The sequence below is a fragment of the Mus pahari genome, chromosome 21, assembly GCF_900095145.1.
Source record: "Mus pahari chromosome 21, PAHARI_EIJ_v1.1, whole genome shotgun sequence".
Taxonomy (NCBI): domain Eukaryota; kingdom Metazoa; phylum Chordata; class Mammalia; order Rodentia; family Muridae; genus Mus; species Mus pahari.
The window spans coordinates 21677897-21696690 of NC_034610.1; the positions used below are offsets into that span (position 1 = coordinate 21677897).

The 18794-nt window shown below is 44.2% G+C and overlaps 1 protein-coding gene across 1 annotated transcript in view; it reads left to right on the forward strand.

Annotated features, from left to right (window-relative positions):
- The first annotated feature begins 12070 nt into the window (after positions 1-12070).
- Atp6v0e1 (ATPase H+ transporting V0 subunit e1) overlaps positions 12071-18794 on the forward strand; it is a 24947-nt gene continuing 18223 nt past the window's right edge. Inside the window, exons 1-2 of the mRNA XM_021221723.2 lie at positions 12071-12241; positions 18343-18390. Of these exons, the coding sequence (XP_021077382.1) occupies positions 12138-12241; positions 18343-18390 (152 nt within the window). The 5' untranslated portion in view covers positions 12071-12137. The remainder of the gene's footprint in view (positions 12242-18342; positions 18391-18794) is intronic.

An 18794-nucleotide genomic window follows, 5' to 3' on the forward strand; every position in this document is an offset into this window, starting at 1 on the left:
GCCCTAACATTCCTGCTGTTTCTAAAATCTGATTTTCTTCTCGGCTTCTATATCTTAATAAGTGACGTATCTCACCAGATGTCAAGACTTGACATGACACTCAGCCCTCACAGAGTGGGGTCATCTCCCTGTAATCCCAACACTCATTGTCCTATTGTGATAAAAGCCTTTTGTATCAGCTTAGTCACTCCTCATGTCTCCTTTTCTGAACAGAAATGGCACTTGTGTATTTCCTTGTTAACTCTTTTCTGCCTCTCACACTTCAGTTCTATGTGCCAGACAGCCATCTTGTTTGCTGGCTGGTCTCAGTCCAGAGCCTGGCCCCCAACAGAGCTCTATAAACTCTTGTTGAGTAGGAAAAAAAAAATCTTATTAACTAGATGTATATAAAAAGTATGGTATAAATGACTCTACAATATTTATTTATACATCACATATATGTATATGAATTGTGTTTTCTTTTAGATATGAAGAAACTAAAAGTCAAGTTAAATAATACAGAACATGTAGCTGAGGGTGGCGTCAGAGTTATGATCTTCCTGAGGGCTGCTGGACTTCCAGGCATGTGCTGCCATGGTGGGTAGACCTCTGTAGTGCCAGGACTTGTGAGTTGTAAGCACATTCCCCACCACTGCTGTCTTCACTCCCAGACACAGGGTAGTTTTGTGGTTGTGGTGCTGGTCTGACATAAGACATCAGGCAACCACAGGACAAGTATACAGCACAAAAAAAGCTAGCTCTGGCTGCCAAGACTGTTCTCTTCAGAAGTTTCTATGCTCAGCCCTCGTGTTCCTGACAGCTTCCTTCGTGTGCTGTGCTGTCCTAGGTGGTCTGAGAACACTACAAAGGTTAGCAGGTCAGCAAGGTAGTCCTAGTGTATGGAAACCAATTAGCCATCTACATCAAACGGGTACAGCACAAGAAGGCAAATTAGCCATCTACATCAAACGGGTACAGCACAAGAAGGCAAGGGTACAGCTGTCTGCGTGGACATCCAACCCAGCAAGGTAGGGTTCCCTGGCTGAGTGCACAGTGTCAGAGCTTTCTGAACAGGTGGTCATGTCCAGGCAGGCGTAGTGGCATCAACAAGGGACTACAGCAGCAGTTTGCAACCTATGGGTCAAGATCCCACAGGGGTTCATATCAGATATTTACATTACCTTTCATAAGAGCAAAGTTACAGTTATGAAGTGGCAGTGAAATAATTTTGTGGCTGGGGTCTCTACTACCTGAGGAACTGTATTACAGGGTCGCAGCATTTGGAAGGTTGAGAACCACTATTTTAGAGGTGCTTCTGTCTTGCCATTCTTGATGATGCTGTACCCCCAAGTGGATGGCAAGAGGGCCCACAAATTCTAAGTACCACCTGTTCACTAAGAAGAGTCCTGAGAGAGAACAGGGCAGAGCTCTCTTCCTGGGCCTCCCCACTCAGCTAAGAAGCACTGTTCACCTGTTCACTCTCATTTCACATGCTGGAGACGCCTTCTCTGAGCGGCAGATCTATAAACTGCATGGTTAGGGTCTCATCTTCTTAGTTCCTGCACTGTTATCCACTGGTGAGAATCCAGATTTTTTTCCTTAGTATCTTGCCAGCCAGCGATGTAAGCAAAGTTTCCATCCCTTGCCAGCACATCACTGAGCTGTGGGAACCTCAGAGAATCCAGGGTCTTGAGGCTGGCTGGCAGGGGGAACCCAAGAGAGGATCTATTGCTCAAGATTATGGAGATTTTAAATTCCTTCCTCTTGCAACTCTGTTTTGTTTCCTAACAGGTGATTAAGCTTTAGGATAGATGTGAAATACTCTTGCCCTGGGAAGTCATCCTTTGATCAGAATGCATTAAACAGATTTTATTCCTTTGCATGTTGCAATGGAACACAGGGCCTTGAGTATGTCCAAACACATGCTGAACCGCCTAACTCTACTTCCTGTTCTTCCTGTATGGAAAGCAACAATCGATAGGCATGGTCGCACACACCTTTAATGTTAGCACCCGGGAGGCAGAGGCTGGTGGATCTTTGAGTTCAAGGTCAACCTGAGAGACAGTATCTCAAAGGTTAAAAGCAAGAAGTACTCTTTCTTGTTTTGCTTACTTTTTAATCAATTACTGTAATTTTTACATAAGGTCTCACTATGTAACCCTAGCTGGTTGGTCTTGAAGTCATAATCCTTGCCTCTCAAGTGTTGGGATAACAGGTAAGCAATGCCTGTCTTTAGGCTGTGAGTATTGAAGTTATCAGTTCACCCACCTAGCCCGACTGTAGGGGTGACAAGCTTGTTACCCTTACTTTCCATCTTCTCATTTGTTCATATTCCTGAGGGCGAAGTGTGTGTCTCACGTGAACTTTAGTAATTCTTAAATCCACACAAACTTGATTTGTGTTTGTAAAATATATACCCAGCTTAGAGAGTGGTTGCCGGGACTTGAGAGATGGCTCAGTGGTTAAGCGCACTGACTGTGCTTCCTGAAGGTCCTGAGTTCAAATCCCAGCAACCACATGGTGGCTCATGACCATCTGTAATGAGATCTGATGACCCCCTATGGAGTGTCTGAAGTCAGCTACAATGTACTTAAGAAATAATAAAGGAAGAAGAAGGAAGAAGAAGAAGGAGAAGGAGGAGGAGGAGGAAGAAGAAGAAGAAGCAGCAACAACAGCATCCAGGTGATGGCACATGCCTTTAATCCCAGCACTTGGGAGGCAGAGGCAGGCAGATTTCTGAGAGAGAGAGAGAGAGAGAGAGAGAGAGAGAGAGAGAGAGAGAGAGAGAGAGAGGTTGCCCACCACATCAGAGCTGTAACCTGCTGAGCGAGAATAAGTGATATAACGAGTGACTTTAACTAGGAAGTCCTGTGTCCGTGTTTTTTTTACTTTAGGTATTGTGAGATGTATTTCTATTTTATGTCAGTATAGGTGTTTTTGCCTGCATGTGTATCTGTGTACCATGCGTATGCAGTGCCTGAGGAGGTCAAAAGAGGGCATCACAAACTCCAAAAGGGTTGCAAGCCACTGTGTGGGTACTGAGAATGAAACCAGAGTCCTCTGGAAGAGCAGTTAATGCTCTTAACTAAGCCTGCTCATCAATCCCACATTGATGGTATTTTCTATCAAGTTTTGTCTTCACTCCCAGTCAGCTTAAGCTTGGAAGTCTAAAAGTTGGATTTGATACTAAATTTACAGTTGTGCAAGAGTTCTCTAGCGGAATAGAACCTATAGGATCAATATATACAAAAAAGGACATTTATTAGATTACTTACACACTGTGACTTGGGTAATGCAAAAGTGGCTGTCTTCACACGGAGAGCCAAGACTCCAGTAGCTACTCAGTTGTAGCTGGCTTTAGCTACTTTGCGGGTTCTTCTTTCTTCCACCCTTCTCTACTCAGCCCTTTCAACCCCCTAACATTAGGTAAGAGAGGTAAAAGGATAGAGAGGAAATGAAGGAGGTTCCTGAACAAAATCAGGGATCAGAAAGAGGTTGATGTTATTGTTAGACTACTTCTTGCTGATTAGGGGTGTCGAGTTCCTTGGGGCAAGTTTGATCTTTGCCATCAAGGAATCTAATTTCTTCTTGTTTCTTCTATATGCATAACAAACCATGACCACCACCAATCCAACAACAATCCACTCTGCTTCTCAGGGCCCTAGCATTTATATCTCCTCTGAGAAGTTCCCAGAGTTTCAAATGTTGCACACTTGCAGAAACTATTTGCAGGTAGCAAAATCACAGCTCTGCACGAGCAGGAGTCAGATCACAGTCAGCTGCTGTGGACAATCTGAAGCACACCATACCCGGGATTAAAACAAAAGCACATTCTTATAATGTTTCTGGTCTGTTTAAAAAACATAAATTCAAAAACTGTCACTACATCTCCCCTCTTCTTTTTTAAAACATTAGTTGTGCTGTGTGTAGGGAGAGAATTATAAATGGAGGCATTTTTAATGAAATAAGTGCCTTTTGAGTCAGTGGCTAAGGCTTTCAGGAGACTTCTGCTCAATCCTAATTTTTATAGCTTGTGATATCTAGAATTTTTCATTTCCTGTGGAAATATAAACAAACCAGCACCCCTGGCTTCCATCTAATATCAACACATTCTTATATATAGGCTCATTTAATGTCACAGTTTCTTCTATAAGCCAGTGTTTCTCAGCTGCTGTTGTACCTTTCTCATTAACATTCAGAAAATTAAAAGTTAACAGAGCACTAATGAGTCTACCCATGGGGGTCTTTATCCTTCCTTTCCTGTTTTATAAGCATTTCCTTTAAGGTGCGATTAGATCTTTCTACAACTGCTTGTCCTGTAGAATTGTGTGTTATACTCACACTGTGCTTTATATTGTAATACACAAAGAATTGTTTTATCTGTTTTATGTGGGAGCATTGTTAGTCTTTTTTTTTAAAGCTTTATTTATTTATTATATGTAATTACACTGTAGCTGTCTTCAGACACTCCAGAAGAGGACGTCAGATCTCGTTACAGATGGTCGTGAGCCACCATGTGGTTGCCGGGATTTGAACTCAGGACCTTTAGGAAGAGCAGTCGGGTGCTCTTACCTGCTGAGCCATCTCACCAGCCCAGCATTGTTAGTGTTAACTTGCAACAGATATCCCCCACAATAGTCATTACTTCCAGTAAATGTGTAATCACAGAATCAGCCTTTTCAGAACTCAAAGGAGTTGCACATTGAAACCCTGAGTATCAATGGTATGGTGTTCAAATGTTAGTTTTTCCAAATTCTGCAAAATGAAACGCATCCATCTGCCAGACTTCATTTCTTTGGTGCCCCTAGGGTTACTTCCAGCAGGTGCTGGAGTTTGGTTATACAAAGAACAAGTAGGCCATTTCCTTATAATTTCCTTGGCATATTGCCAAGAGATAGAAATTTTTTTTCTTTAAATCTTTACTGTTAACATGGTGTTTTAAATGGAGTTCTGAAGCATCTCACACAGTCAGGTCCTTCATCTCCTAGTGATGATGGGTCTGGCAAGCCTGTGTGGTGCAGTGTTGGTGATATGACAGAGAGGTTCTCATTCTGATTGTCTGTTGCAGTTCATAAATAACAAGGTTAATTCTGAATTATCAGGAATAAATTCAACAGTTTCTATATGTAAAATAACTCTTTCTACATATTGAGGGTCAGTAATTATATTAAGAGGTTCAGGAAAATCTAATAATGCCATAAGACTTGCATACTGCTCTGATTTGTGAACTTAAATATATGGGCTTTGGATTACTTTGGTCATTTTGTTTGATTTATAATCTGCCATTCCCAACTATTGGCATCAGTATAGAATGTGGGTGCTTCAGGAATTTTATAATACATGGGAAAATCCAATTTTTTTCTTTTTACTATACAAACTAAAGATGCTTGCTCTTAGGATATTTGTTGTCAGTTTCTCCCAAACAGTTGCCACAAGCTCTTTGCCAATCTCAACATTAGTATAACGTATTACAATATCTACCAGGTCTGTTCCTGACAATTGTACCTTTTATGATTAAATCAGAAACTTTAATTTAAATGTAAGCCTTTAATTTTTTTTTACTTTGTCAATGTCTAAGAAAATTCCACCCTATAATACCATCTTCCCTTTGCATAATGAGTCCAGTAGAAGGATGAGTTGAAGGCAAAATATTCAAAATACAATCAAGTTTAGGATCAATTTGATCCACATATGCATCTTGCAGTCTCTGTTCTAGCAGAGTTTGTCTGTCTCCCTCCCTCCCTCCCTCTCTCTCCCTCCCTCCCTCCCCCTCTTTTCTTCAGCTGTTAACCATTTCGGACTATGACATTTGAGGCAAATTACTTAACTCTTGAGTGTTATACCTATTTAGGAAGCGTTTGCAAACACCAGAAGACCACCAAGGAGCTGATTCCGATGCAATTGCACTAGGGTCTTTATTCAAGCTCAAGCTTGGCCTCACCACAGTCAGTGATGCTGCAGAATTGGAGGGTAAAGCCCTGAGCCCAGTTTCAAGCAAGTATTTATAGAGGCAAGCAAACAACTATGGGGGTTTCCAGCTTGGCACACATCTGATTGGGGGGCTATTACAGAATTTGTTGCCCTTTAAAGTGATTGGCTAAGGCTGGAAGCCAAACCATAAACTTTACTTCTGCTTTTTTCCTGATTGGTGGTCATTAGGGAGTGACCTGGAAACTAGTGCTACATGCAGGCTTCTTGGTTAACTCGAGTTCAACCTTAGGTCAGGTTCTCTAAGATGGAGCCTGAACCCAAGAAGGAGTTGGTCTGGTCTCTCATGAGTAGTTAATCCAATGGTAGGCCATGCTAATTAATATCTCACTTTTAATATTCAAAGCTTCTTCTCTCCACCATGTTAATCACTGCAACTGTGGACCAGCCTTTGGCACAGCTGTCACCAATCCTTGCCAGTCTTGGGGAATACTATTTTGATTAGCCCAGTTATTTAAGGTTAGGTGAGTGCATCCTTATATGAAATCATGCCTTCTTTAAAACTTATCTTAGACGTATCATTTTATTAGGACACAACCCTATCTCATCATAACCTGTTCCACACCATTAGCAGGCATATGCTAGATGATTACTGGGAAGCTGGTGGCCATCTTGTAACCCGGAGCTCTAAGCCCTGTGACCGCCTCTAACTCTGGTGGCATGGTTGGTTTGAGATTAACCCTTTCTTCCAAAATGGGACGCTTCATCAGATTGTCCCCTGCTCTTCTCTGCCCGACCGCCCTCTTTCCTCCTTCAGGAAACTCTTACTTACTTATTTATTTATTTATTTATTATATGTAAGTACACTGTAGCTGTCTTCAGACGCTCCAGAAGAGGGCATCAGATCTTGTTATGGATGGTTGTGAGCCACCATGTGGTTGCTGGGATTTGAACTCAGGACCTTCAGAAGAGCAGTTGGGTGCTCTTACCCGCTGAGCCATCTCACCAGCCCCTTCAGGAAACTCTTGCTGTCTTGCTCAGTCACCTGGACTGAGCCCTTTTGTTCTCCCTTTTCCAGCGTTCCTTGCCTTCCCAGTGCTTCCACCTCCACCTGCAGTTTTCCAGTCGCCCAGGCAACACTGCAACCCTTTCAGAAATGAGAGAACAGAGTGAATCTTTTTTTCTTGTTTTCCCATTTCAGCCTTTTTTGTCTCTCAGGCCTCTCCATTTCCACCAGCAGTTTTTCCAACTGCTCAGCCATTCTCTCAACGTTTTTTTAAACAGATTATAGGGCAAAGAAGGGGGGAAAAACCCCAGAAAACCCCCTCTGGGAGCAGAGCAGGGGATACCCTAGCAGTAGCAGTCACAATAAATTTTTTGCTGGCATTTTTGGGGAAAAAATGGAAATCCATTCCTTCATTCTCTGCAGTTTCCTTTGCGGCATTTGAAATCAGATTTCCTATTCTGCTTAGTCCCAAGTTGGGTGTTACTTGTAACTGGTCTTTGGTTTCTTTGTGGGTTCTTTTCTCTTCCAGCCTCTCCATCCTTTTTCTTTAGCCCTTTCAACCCCCTAACACTAGATAAGAGAGAAAAAAGGATAGAGAGCAAAGGAGATCCCTGAGTAAAGTTAGGGATCAGAAAGGGGTTGACATTATGGTTAGACTACTTCCTGCTGATTAGGGGTATTGAGTTCCTTGGAGCGAGTTTGACCTTTGCCACCAAGATACCTAATTTCTTCTTGTTTCTTCTTTGTGCATGACTGCTTAACAAACCATGACCACCACCAACTAACCAACCAACAACCCCCTCTGCCTCTCAGGGCCCTAGTGCTTATAAACCCACTGAAAAGTACCAAGAATTCCAAACATCACACACTTGCAGAAACTGTCTGCAGGTGCAAAATCCCACCTCTGCACGAGCAGGAGTCAAACTGTCATCAGTGCTGTGGACAGCCGTGAAGCAGCCACACAGCCAACACCTGGGATTAAAACAAAAGCACATTCTTATAGTATTTTTGTGTTTAAAAAATTCTAAAATTCCAAAATTGTCACTCTGCTCAGTCTACAAGCTTTTCCTTTGGATCTCATGTCTGGACCGCCACACAAGGGTTCCACCTACTTTTATGCTGGGTCTTCTCTCTTCAAATAACCTGATCAAGAAAATCCTTTGAAGGTGTGTCCAACTGTTAATTCCAGATTCAGTCAGGTTGACCACCAACACGAAATATACCACACATAGGAGCAGTGCTTAAAGATGTGGCTGCTGCAGGCACAGTGGCTTGAGTGTAACATGAGCTGTGTTCCTCTCTCACAGATTTTCACACAAACACACACAACCCAGCCTGCCCCGTATCCCTCAGAGGGCTAACAGTATGGCTGATACTTTACTGATTGTTGCTGTAAAGAGACACCATGACCACAACTCTTATAAGAGAAAGCATTTAACTGGTGCTTGCTTATAGTCTCCGAGACTTAATTCATTATCATGTTGGGAAGCATGACAGGCAAACATGATGCTAGAGAGGCAGTTCAGAGGTCTACATGCAGATGGGAGGGAGGGAGGGAGAGAGAGAGAGAGAGAGAGAGAGAGAGAGAGAGAGAGAGAGAGAGAGAGAGAGACTCCACCTAGCTTGGGCTTCTGAAAACCCAGATCCCCACCTCAAATAGTGCCACTCCCCAGTGACAGAGTTTTCAAATCTGTGAACCAATGGGGGCCATTCCTACTCAAACTACCACAGGCTTCCTGGGAGCCGCTTAGGCTAACTTGATAACCAGTGTTATCAGCTAATTAGTGTGATTTGTCGCCTTTGCCTGTATGCTAAAGCATGTGCTTTAGTGAGATGGGAGTGCCAACTCAGAACTGCTGCCAAGGCATGCAGGAGCAAGCTTGATGCAGGCAGGCAGGCAGACAGAGGATTTCTGAGTGTCACTGTTAAAACAACAACTTCAAAAGCTAGCAGAAGGGAGGGTGGCGTGTTGGCTCAGCAGTTAAGAGCTCGAAAGGTTACTGCAGAGGACCTCGCCCCACATCAGTTATGGCGCTCTCTGGCCTCTGCAGAGGTACACACAATCTCACATATATATGTGACCCAGTGTGGTCTGATGTAGAAAGGGCTACCTACACTTTGGTTTTGTGGCTTGTCTCCTGTGTTGTCTTTTGAATATGTTATGTAAGTCTCTTCTCCCTCCCCCATTTTAATAGATTTTGTCACTTAAAATAAGAAACTTTATGGATAAAATACTCATCACATAAAGAAGGGGCTGTAGAAATGGCTTAGTGGATAAGAGCATCTGTTGCTCTTGCAGAGGACCCAGGTTTGTTTCCCAGCAACCCCTATGGCAGCTCACAATCATCTATAACTCCAGTACCAGGGTATACAATACCCTCTTCTGATTTCCAAGGGCACTAGGCATACATCTGTTGCATAGGCATACATGCAGACAAAACATACTTGCAAACAATAAATCTTTTTGAAGTTTTGTCTTGGTTTTTGAAAGAGAGGTTCTCTGTGTAGCCCTGGCTGTCCTGGAATTTGCTTTATAGACTAAGCTGGTTTTGAACTCAGAGATTCTCCTGCCTCTGCCCCCCAAGTGGTAGGATTAAAGGCATGTATTAGCACACCTGGCCACATATAAAAAATCTTTAAAAAGAAGCAAACAAAGAAAACCATCACATAGCTCCTTACTGTATGCTGTGTGAACATTCCCCTGGAACAAGGCTCAGACAGGAAGTAAAGGAAACACAGAAGACTCAGGAAGCCTCTGAAAGTTACAAGACTCACAAGACCCCTTCTGCAAGTTGTATGAACAGTAACAATTGCTCAGGGGAGGAAATTGGCCAGCTAAGCTGCTTGCAAGTTGTGCGGGGAATTCCAGGGATTTCTATGTCACCCATGCTCCTGTAAGTAACTCTAATATTCACTGGTTCAGTAAGGAGACTTGTGTAGAATGAATTATTCAGTTTTCCATCCATGCCTTATCTGGGGTGAATGGACATTTGTTCCTGTATACCCAGGAAAAATCACATAATAACTATATTATGATTATTTGTACCTCTTACCAGTAAATTCAAATTATACTCTCTTCTAGGAATTGGTTTGTACCAACATATTCCAATATAAATGTGCTTTGTGAGTTGCCACACAGGCATCCAAATTCCATGAATTTTGTTTGTTTGTTTGGTCGGTTTTGGAGACAGGGTTTCTCTGTATAGTCCTGGCTGACTAAAAATCTCTCTGTAAACCAGGCTAGCCTTGAATTCACAGAGATTCACCTGCCTCTGCCTTCTGAGTGTTGCTTTTAAAGGTGTGTACCACCATCACCTGACATAAATTACATGACTATTTTATATATATATAACTTTAATACAAGACGTCCTGGTAGAAAACACGATAAAAGAAGTGGTATTTACATTGTATCCATTCCATAGCTTTGGAATAAATACTAATCTATGCTCTGTTGATTACAATATTGTGTAGAAGAGTATTTTTTAAATTATTTTATTAGATATTTTCTTCATTTACATTTCAAATGCTATCCTGAATGTCCCCTATAACCTCCCCCTGCCCTGCTCCCCTACCCACTCAGTCCCACTTCTTGGCCCTGGTGTTCCCCTGTATGGGGCATATAAAGTTTGCAAGACCAAGGGGCCTCTCTTCCCGATGAGGGCCGACTCGGCCATCTTCTGCTACATATGCAGCTAGAGACACGAGCTCTGGGAGTACTGATTAGTTCATATTGTTGTTCCACCTACAGGGTTGCAGACCCCTTCAGTTCCTTGGGTACTTTCTCTAGATCCTCCATTGGGGGCCCTGTGTTCCATCCAATAGCTGGCTATGAGCATCCACTTCTGTGTTTGCCAGGCACTGGCATAGCCTCACAAGAGACAGCTATATCAGGGTCCCTTCAGCAAAATCTTGCTGGCATCTGCGTTTGGTGGCTGATTATGGGATGGACCCCTGGTGGGGCATTCTCTGGATGGTCCAGCCTTTCGACATGACTATTTTAAAGAAACAAGTTATTTCAGATTACTAATGGTGAGCTGGGTGACCAATAGATGGACCTCTGCTTCAGACTGAGTTCTGAGTCCGTTTGGCCTCTTCCTAACTGCACGTTCTGCCTGCCTCCACCCTCTGAATTCTGGGATTAAAAGTATGCGGCCACTACAGCCGGCTCAGTTAAAGTCTGAAAATCATTTGCAAAGATGGTACAGCTGCTGAAGGTTCCAATTAATTCAGGAATCCGTTCTACTTGATGAAGAAATAAGGAGAGGTGGCTACTACCAGGAAACGGATCCACAGTCCAGCACGCTGTGTTCATCTTGCTCTGTCTGCAAACTTCTTTAGAATCAACCTCAGCTCAACATGGTGGTTCACCGGCAATCCCGGCACTTGGGAACTGGAGGCCAGCGTGTTCCACATAACAAGTCCCTGGCCCCTAGAAAAAAGAATAATAATAATAATAAAAAACCTCCAAGAATTGCTCCCCTCCTCTGTGTCTCAGGAAGTTCATGGTGCAATGAGCCGACAATTCTGGCGAGCCACAATGATATTTCTGGCTAATTCCTATTCTTATTGAAACTGTTGTGACAATTGGCGGGAATGCAAAATAGGGCCTGGTCATCTTCAGCTGTCTATCTGCACTGTGGCCTATTTGCAGGTCCATCTTCTCCGGAGATGTGACCTCTCTCAGATGGCTGTCAGATTTACTTGCACTCTGTACAAGGCACACAGCAGCACCAACGGTTAAGACCCTTACAACCGTTAAGTTACAATGTGACTGTGATCAGTTCTTCACTTGGAGCAGAGATGGCGATTCTGAGCAGTTCATGGGCTATGGAAGAATGCAAAGCTTACAATCAGGAGCCTAGCATACAAGACTCTAGAACAGTAGTCCACTATTGTAGGCTTTACGTCTTTATGTCTGCGCGTAAAATATAGATAAAACTGTAAATGACACATCACCAAAATGGGCCTAAGATCTTTCCAGAAGACTTTGCTGATCCCTTCCCCGGTTGCTGCCGCTTCACCTTAGTCAAGCCCCCATGGAACCACAGCCTTGAAACAAGCCAGGTAAGGGCGGGGCTCTAGTCCAAGGGGCGGAGCCCGACGGGCGAGTGACGCCGCGCGTAGGGGGCGGGGCTTTGGCGCGCCGATCACGTGAGTCTCTGTTGACACTTCCGGGTGGGACGAGAGCGAAGCCTTGGACTGATTCGTCTGCTGGGGCGCAGGCATGGCGTACCTCGGCCTTACTGTGCCTTTGATCGTGATGAGCGTGTTCTGGGGCTTCGTGGGCCTCCTCGTGCCCTGGTTTATCCCCAAGGGTCCTAACCGGGGGTAAGTGCGCCATGTCCGAGGTGGTGGGAGCGGAGGACCCCGGTGGGAGGACCACGGAGAAAAGGATCGTACGTGGAGGACTAAGGTGGGAGGATGAGGCGGGGTGGACCACGGCGGGGAGGACCGCATGCGCTCCTCAGAGCCTGTCAATGTCCCCGGCTGAGGTCACCTTTGGCAACCCCTCCCGGAAGTGAATTTTAGGGAGTGCTTTTTGTCTTGATGGACCAAAAGCGTGCACTTCGACTGAAGAGAAATTAGGGCGCCTCCCAAGCCACTGTCGCTGCTTTGGTTCTGTCTTTCATGCATGGGAGGCTTTTTGCCTAAACCTCAAAGAAAGGGATCTAAGAACAGAAGTCTCCCTCTCTGCCCCCTTGCTGTCTCTGTCTCTGTCAGAGTTGCGGACTCTGACAAGCTTGATGCATAGCGTAAAGTTAAGCCTTTGCAGCTAGTGGGCCCAACCCAGGACAGGGTGAGCCTGATCTAAATGAGGTTAAATCAACCAGAGCCGAAGGTATTGTTAAGAAATCTCCGCGTCATACCTTCCAGGGCGCTCCTGCCCTTACTTGTAAACAGTATTTACAGTGGTTGGCCAAGATTTTCATCCCCCCATCTAAGGTTTGCTGAATACCGCTTTCTCTGTTTGGAGATAAACTTCTGTATTGCAGTGTAAAAAAAAAACAAACTTCTTTAGAGGACCCTGGGACACCCTCTTTCTAGTTCCTCTTTTGAATTAAGTAGTTTTTTCCCTCTCAACTCAAGATCATGTGGAGATGACACTTGAACGTAAGTAGTAGTGTGTCAGAAACGTCTCTTGCTTTAATGGATTAAACACTGAATGGTGGGTACATCGTGTTTAGCTTTACAGCACTTTGTAGACAATGTTTATTGAGTGGGACATTTTGATTTGATTAGAGGAAGTTTTACTGTTTTGTTTTTTTTGTTGTTTTGGGGTTTTTTTGTTGTTGTTTTTTAAGATAAGTTTTCTTCTGTGTAGCCCTGGCCATCCTGTAACTTGCTCTGTAGACCAGGCTGGCCTCAAACTCAGAAATCCGCCTGCCTCTGCCTCCCAAGTGCTGGGATTAAAGGCATGCACCACCACTTGCCAGATGAAGTTTTACTGTTTTGTGATATTGGCTTCTATTACTGTCTGGAATACACTGACTTTTAACAATGGTTTTTTTTCTATTAGCCTAAGAAAACACTTTTAAAGATGTATGTATTACTTTATGTATATAAGTGTGTGGCTGCATGTATGTAAGGGCATCACATGTGTGCAATGCCCACAGAGGGATTTGATCCCTTGGAATTGGAGTTACAGATAGTTATGAGCTGTCACGTGGGTGCTGGGACTTGAACCTAGGTCTTCTGCAAGAGCAAGTGTACTTAACCAAAGAGCCATCTCTCCAGGTCCCAATTAAATGGCTTTTGAAAGGGAAATGATAGGTGAATTTCTGTCATTTGTAAACATCAAGTCCCACCTCTCAATAACAGTTGTATAGGATCATCTGCAGTTTATAGCAGCTGATGTGGTATCTGAATTCTGGAGTTATCAAAGAAATTTGTATTAACTGAATTCATTTAGATCCTTTTTTTTCCTCTTGGAGTTAGACAACAGAATGTCTCTGTTGTGTTTCGTTCCACCACTGTCTGTCTTTCTAGCCTTCATCCCAGAATAGCTTTTATTAACATGTCTAACTCTGTTCTCCCCATCCTTGGCATCAGGTGCCACTTCTGTTATGCAGAGTAATGAAACCCCTGGTGCTCACCACCGTCAGGTTCTATTTGACCTGCAGTGAGAGCCTATCTGGGGCCTATTTGCAGCCTCCACTGCAATCCTTGTGTTTCTTGCTCTTGGCAGGATTGAGCAGGTCTTGAAATGGTGCCTCGTAGGAGTTATAGGCTTACAGTTTAGGAAACAATGCTCCAAGGTGACTGAGCTCTTGTGACCTTGGAAGATTTAGTTAGCTTTTCCATGTTTCTAGGTTTTACTGAAACATGGATGGTTTAGGATTAATTAATACCAGGTCCCTTCTACATCCTCCTTCCCAAAAGATTGTAAACCAAAAGGTCTTTTTTTTTTTTTTAAAGTTATGCAAGAACTGGCCTGCTTAATGAACTCTGATGATTTTTTTCCTGTGTTTGTGTTTGTGTGTGTCAGCGGCGGGGGTGGGGTTGGGGGTGCAAGTAGGAGTTGCTGAGAAGTGAACCCAGAGCCTCCCATCTTCTAGACAAGCACTCTACCACTGAGTTGTATCCCCAGCCACCATGCTGAACTGAGTATTTAATACAGGAAAACATTTCTGATTTGTGGGATTAGGAGATTCTCATTAAGGAAATAAGAAACTGTGCAAGAAGGGAGCAGAACAGGGGGCTTCTCTGCTCAATCTGAGAGACCCTTGCCCAGTGTTCTGAAAATGGGTGCTGGGGAGGGTATGGGACCTGATGAGACAGTAAGAAGGTAGCTGGCGGGGACAGGCCCCTCCTGAATGTGTGGGCATCTGGGAGCCAACCCCTTGCAATTCTTTGGATTTTTTTCTGCAGTGGGACATGGTAGGACAAAAATCTAGTCTGCCTGCTGTCCTTTATGATCTCCCTCTTTTCTCTTTAGGAGCCCACAGAGTCACCAAAAGCTTCAAGCCCTCCTTTACCAGATGTGGAGGATCACACAGGGATTAGTAGACCAGGGGCTATGTCAGCTTCAGTTTTTTGGGTTGTTTTGTTTGTTTGATTTTCTCCGTAAACATTTTGGAGCATGTAGAAAGTCACATACGAAAGACTTGCTGGTGGCCTCAGGGGGTAAAGGTGCTTGTTGCCATGTCTGGCTACCCCACAAATTGTTCTCTGATCTCCTCTTGCATACCATGGCATGTTAAGACCTGAGTTCACTCTGGCCTCTGAGGGTACCTGCGCTTGTGTACATGCATGCATATACACAGATGAGACAGGGTTTCCCTGTGTGGCCCTGGCTGTCCTGGAACTCACTCTCTAGATCAGGCTGGCCTCAAACTCAGAGACTGCCTGCCTTTGCCTCCTGAGTGCTGGGATTAAAATGCAACACCACTGCCTAGCTTAAAATAAATCATTTTAAAAAGGTCACATCCCAAGGCCATATGTTATAATAGATTTATACACGTTTGCTTTGTGAATGCACGTAAATGTGTGTATGTAGTTGTATACAGTTTTGCTAAGACATTTGAAAATGAATTGCAGCTTAGGACTCTCCACTCGTGCATATCCCCTAAGGAGCAGGTTTTTTTTTTTTTTTTTTTTTTTTAAGTTTTTTTTTTTTTTTTTTTTTTGTATAGGAGTACACTGTAGCTGTCTTCAGACACATCAGAAGAAGGCATCAGATCCTATTACAGATAATTGTAAGCCACCATGTGGTTGCTGAGAACTGAACTCAGGACCTGTGGAAAAGCAGTCAGTGCTCTTAACCACTGAGCCATCTCTCTAGCCCCTGGAGCAGTTGTTGCAGGGGAATGTTTTCCTGTGGCAGCTAATACTGGCTGTGTAATACAAAGGCTCCTGAGCTGTTGCTGTTTCTGTTCTCTGAGATATCTTTTGGGGAAGAGAGGAGACAGCAGAGATTCGAAGCTCGGCTTGGGAGAAGATGAGCAGGAGCTGGCACTGAGACTCATAGCCATGTGTTGTGGGTCGGGTCATGGTAAAGGTTCCCGCCCTCAAGAATAAAGGGTTGAAAAGAAGAGTTGGAAGGCTGGCCCTCTGTCTGTCTATCTGTCCATCTTTATGTAGCCTAGGCTAACTTCAAACTTGCCATTCTCCTGCCTTGGCCTTCCAAGATAGGATTACTGGTATGCACTCCCATAGGCTGCTGAATGAAGGGCTTAGATCACAACTGGCTGCTCCAGCTCTCCGTTTATTGTACAGCTGTCACGTTTCTTGTCTCTAAAATGCATCGAGAGGTGCTGGAGAGATGCTCAGCAGATGAGAGCTTTTGCTGTCTTGTAGAGTACCAGCGTTTGGTTCTCAGTAGTCCCATCGGGCTAACCACCTGTAACTCCAACCTCAGGCCATCCACACTCTCTGGCCTCCATGGGCATCTGCACTCATGTGCACTCCGTCACTCAGATAATTAAGATGAAATGCATCTAAAGTCTGATCAATATTTGCTACCCACACTGCTGTAAGCCTTGTCCATGTGTGCTGTACCCTTGGCCTTTATGACCTCACACTCCCAATGGGTCTGCCGTTTCACCACTCTGACTCGATCTCCCCAGCCTGGGGAGAGATCAGGGCAGAAATCAGGGCAGATTTTACAGTTCTCTTCTGCTCCGTCCTGATAACGTTTGGAGCAGAGGCCTTGCAACGGCCATGAGATAGATAGATAGACCTCTTCGACCTTACTTCTGCTTCCCAGGCCGGCCTTGCTTGTCTATTCAGCCACCCCAGCCTCCTTCCTCTGAACTCCCAAGACCCCTCTCAGCTCATGCCTGAGTTTGCTGTCCCACTGCTGGGGACACTCAAGTCTGCAGTCAGACCCCATCACTTGCCAAGGCCTCATCTCAGCTATTTAACCCTGCCACAGCCACAGCACATCTGCCTTCCTTCCCCACTGTGTTTTCTGAGGTCAGTCAGCTCTTCAACATGTTTGTGATGATTGTTGTCTGTCTGTTGTTCGTCTGTGTGTTATCTACTCCCCCTCCTTCCCAGCATGTAAGCTTCCCAGGGAAGGACTGGATAGACTTAAAAACATTTTTTTTTACTTACTTTTTATTATATATGTGTGTGTATTTTGCATGTATGTTTGTGAACCACATGCATGCAGTGTTTTGAGATGCCAGAAGAGGGCATCAGATCTCTTAGAACCCACGTTACAGACAATTAGCTACTATGTGAGTGCCAGGAACCAAGCCTGCTTCTACTGAAAGCCGGTGCAGCCAGTGGTCTTAACCCCTGAGCCATCACTCCAGCTATCAGGTTTAATTCATTGCTACTTCTCTAGAGCTCGATATATCCTGAGTACTCAGGTAGACCTATGGAGTGAAGGAAGGTATCAGTATCAGTAGCTTAAGCACAGGAAATGCAAGCACAGAACTTCTAAAGGCTTAGCAAAAATCAGCAGGCATTCCAATATTTGTCTTGTTTGCTCCTGGGGTGTGGTAGTCACCACTGTGAGAAACAGCCTCCCGTGAAGAGTGTAATAAGAGGATAATTCTGAAAGATTGATCTGAATGACTGTGGAGAGAATAAAAGGACTGGAAGAAAATTTTGAATCTGCCTGGAATAAGTTAAGCAAACCAAAGCAGTGAATTTTCTTGCTAGCAAATGAATGGAAAGAAAGAACTCCATGGGAGAGCAAGCTGCTTCGAGGGGCAGATCCTCAGTGCGGGCGGGCGGGTGGGTGGTGTGCGGAGGAAGCTGGGGCAGGTGGAGAGTTAAGAGAGGCGTATGAAGAGCGCTGCGTCTGCACTGGACCCTAGGCTTCGCTTGTGCTTGCTCTTCCACTGACCACACCCTAGCCTGGGGACAAAGACTCAGAAGCGGGGTGCTTGGTTTTTATTATTTTTAAAATGTGTGTGTTTACATGTGTGTATATGCACATGCTTGTGGGTACCCATAGAGGCCAGAGGTATCAGATCCCCTGAAGTTGGAGTTAAGGGCAACTGCAAGTGCTGGGAACTAAACTGAGTCCCCCAGCAAGAGTAGGATTTACTGAGTTGAGTTTTAGAGATGCTGAAATTCAGCTGGTCAGCAACCTGACTTTTTATAAATAAATAGAGGTAGGGAGAGGTCCAGCTAGTGAGCACAGTTTTAGCAATGTTAATCCATTGCCAAGAATACTGTCAAATACGGTAGCTTTGTCAAAATGAATTGTTGGGCCAGACTTCTCAGTTTCTGATCAAACTGTGGTCTCAGAATACTCCCTTTAACACACATGTTTGATTATGTCCTCACACCTGTCCTTAGTACCCACGGGGCACACTCATATGAGGGATGTTTGGGTAAGTGCAGGGCCGTTGTCTGGCATGCAGTATGCATTCTTGCTGTCTCGGGGGCAGGAAGGGATGTAAACCATTCTGCAAGGTCTGCATGCTCACTGATGTCTAATAATGGCTTTTTCTTCTTTCTTTCTTGTTTAGAGTTATTATCACCATGTTGGTGACCTGTTCAGTTTGCTGCTATCTCTTGTAAGTATCTTGTCTCTTGTACATAGTTGTTCTTAAAAAGCAGATATTCTTGGTATTTATAATATGTTAGTTGACACATTATGGGCCATTGGCACTTAATATTTGTTTAATATCTACAAATAGTATCCTCAAATTGAATATGCTCAGAATCTCACATTTTCTTTTTTTTATTAGATATTTTCTTTATTTACATTTCAAATGCTATCCTGAAAGTTCCCTATACCCTCCCCTCCACCCCTGCTCCCCTACCCCCCTCCCCACACACACACTTCTTGGCCCTGGCATTCCCCTGTGCTGGGTCATATAAAGTTTGCAAGACCAAGGGGCCTCTCTTTCCAATGATGGCCGATTAGGCCTTCTTCTACTACATATGCAGCTAGAGACACGAGCTCAGGGGGTTCATA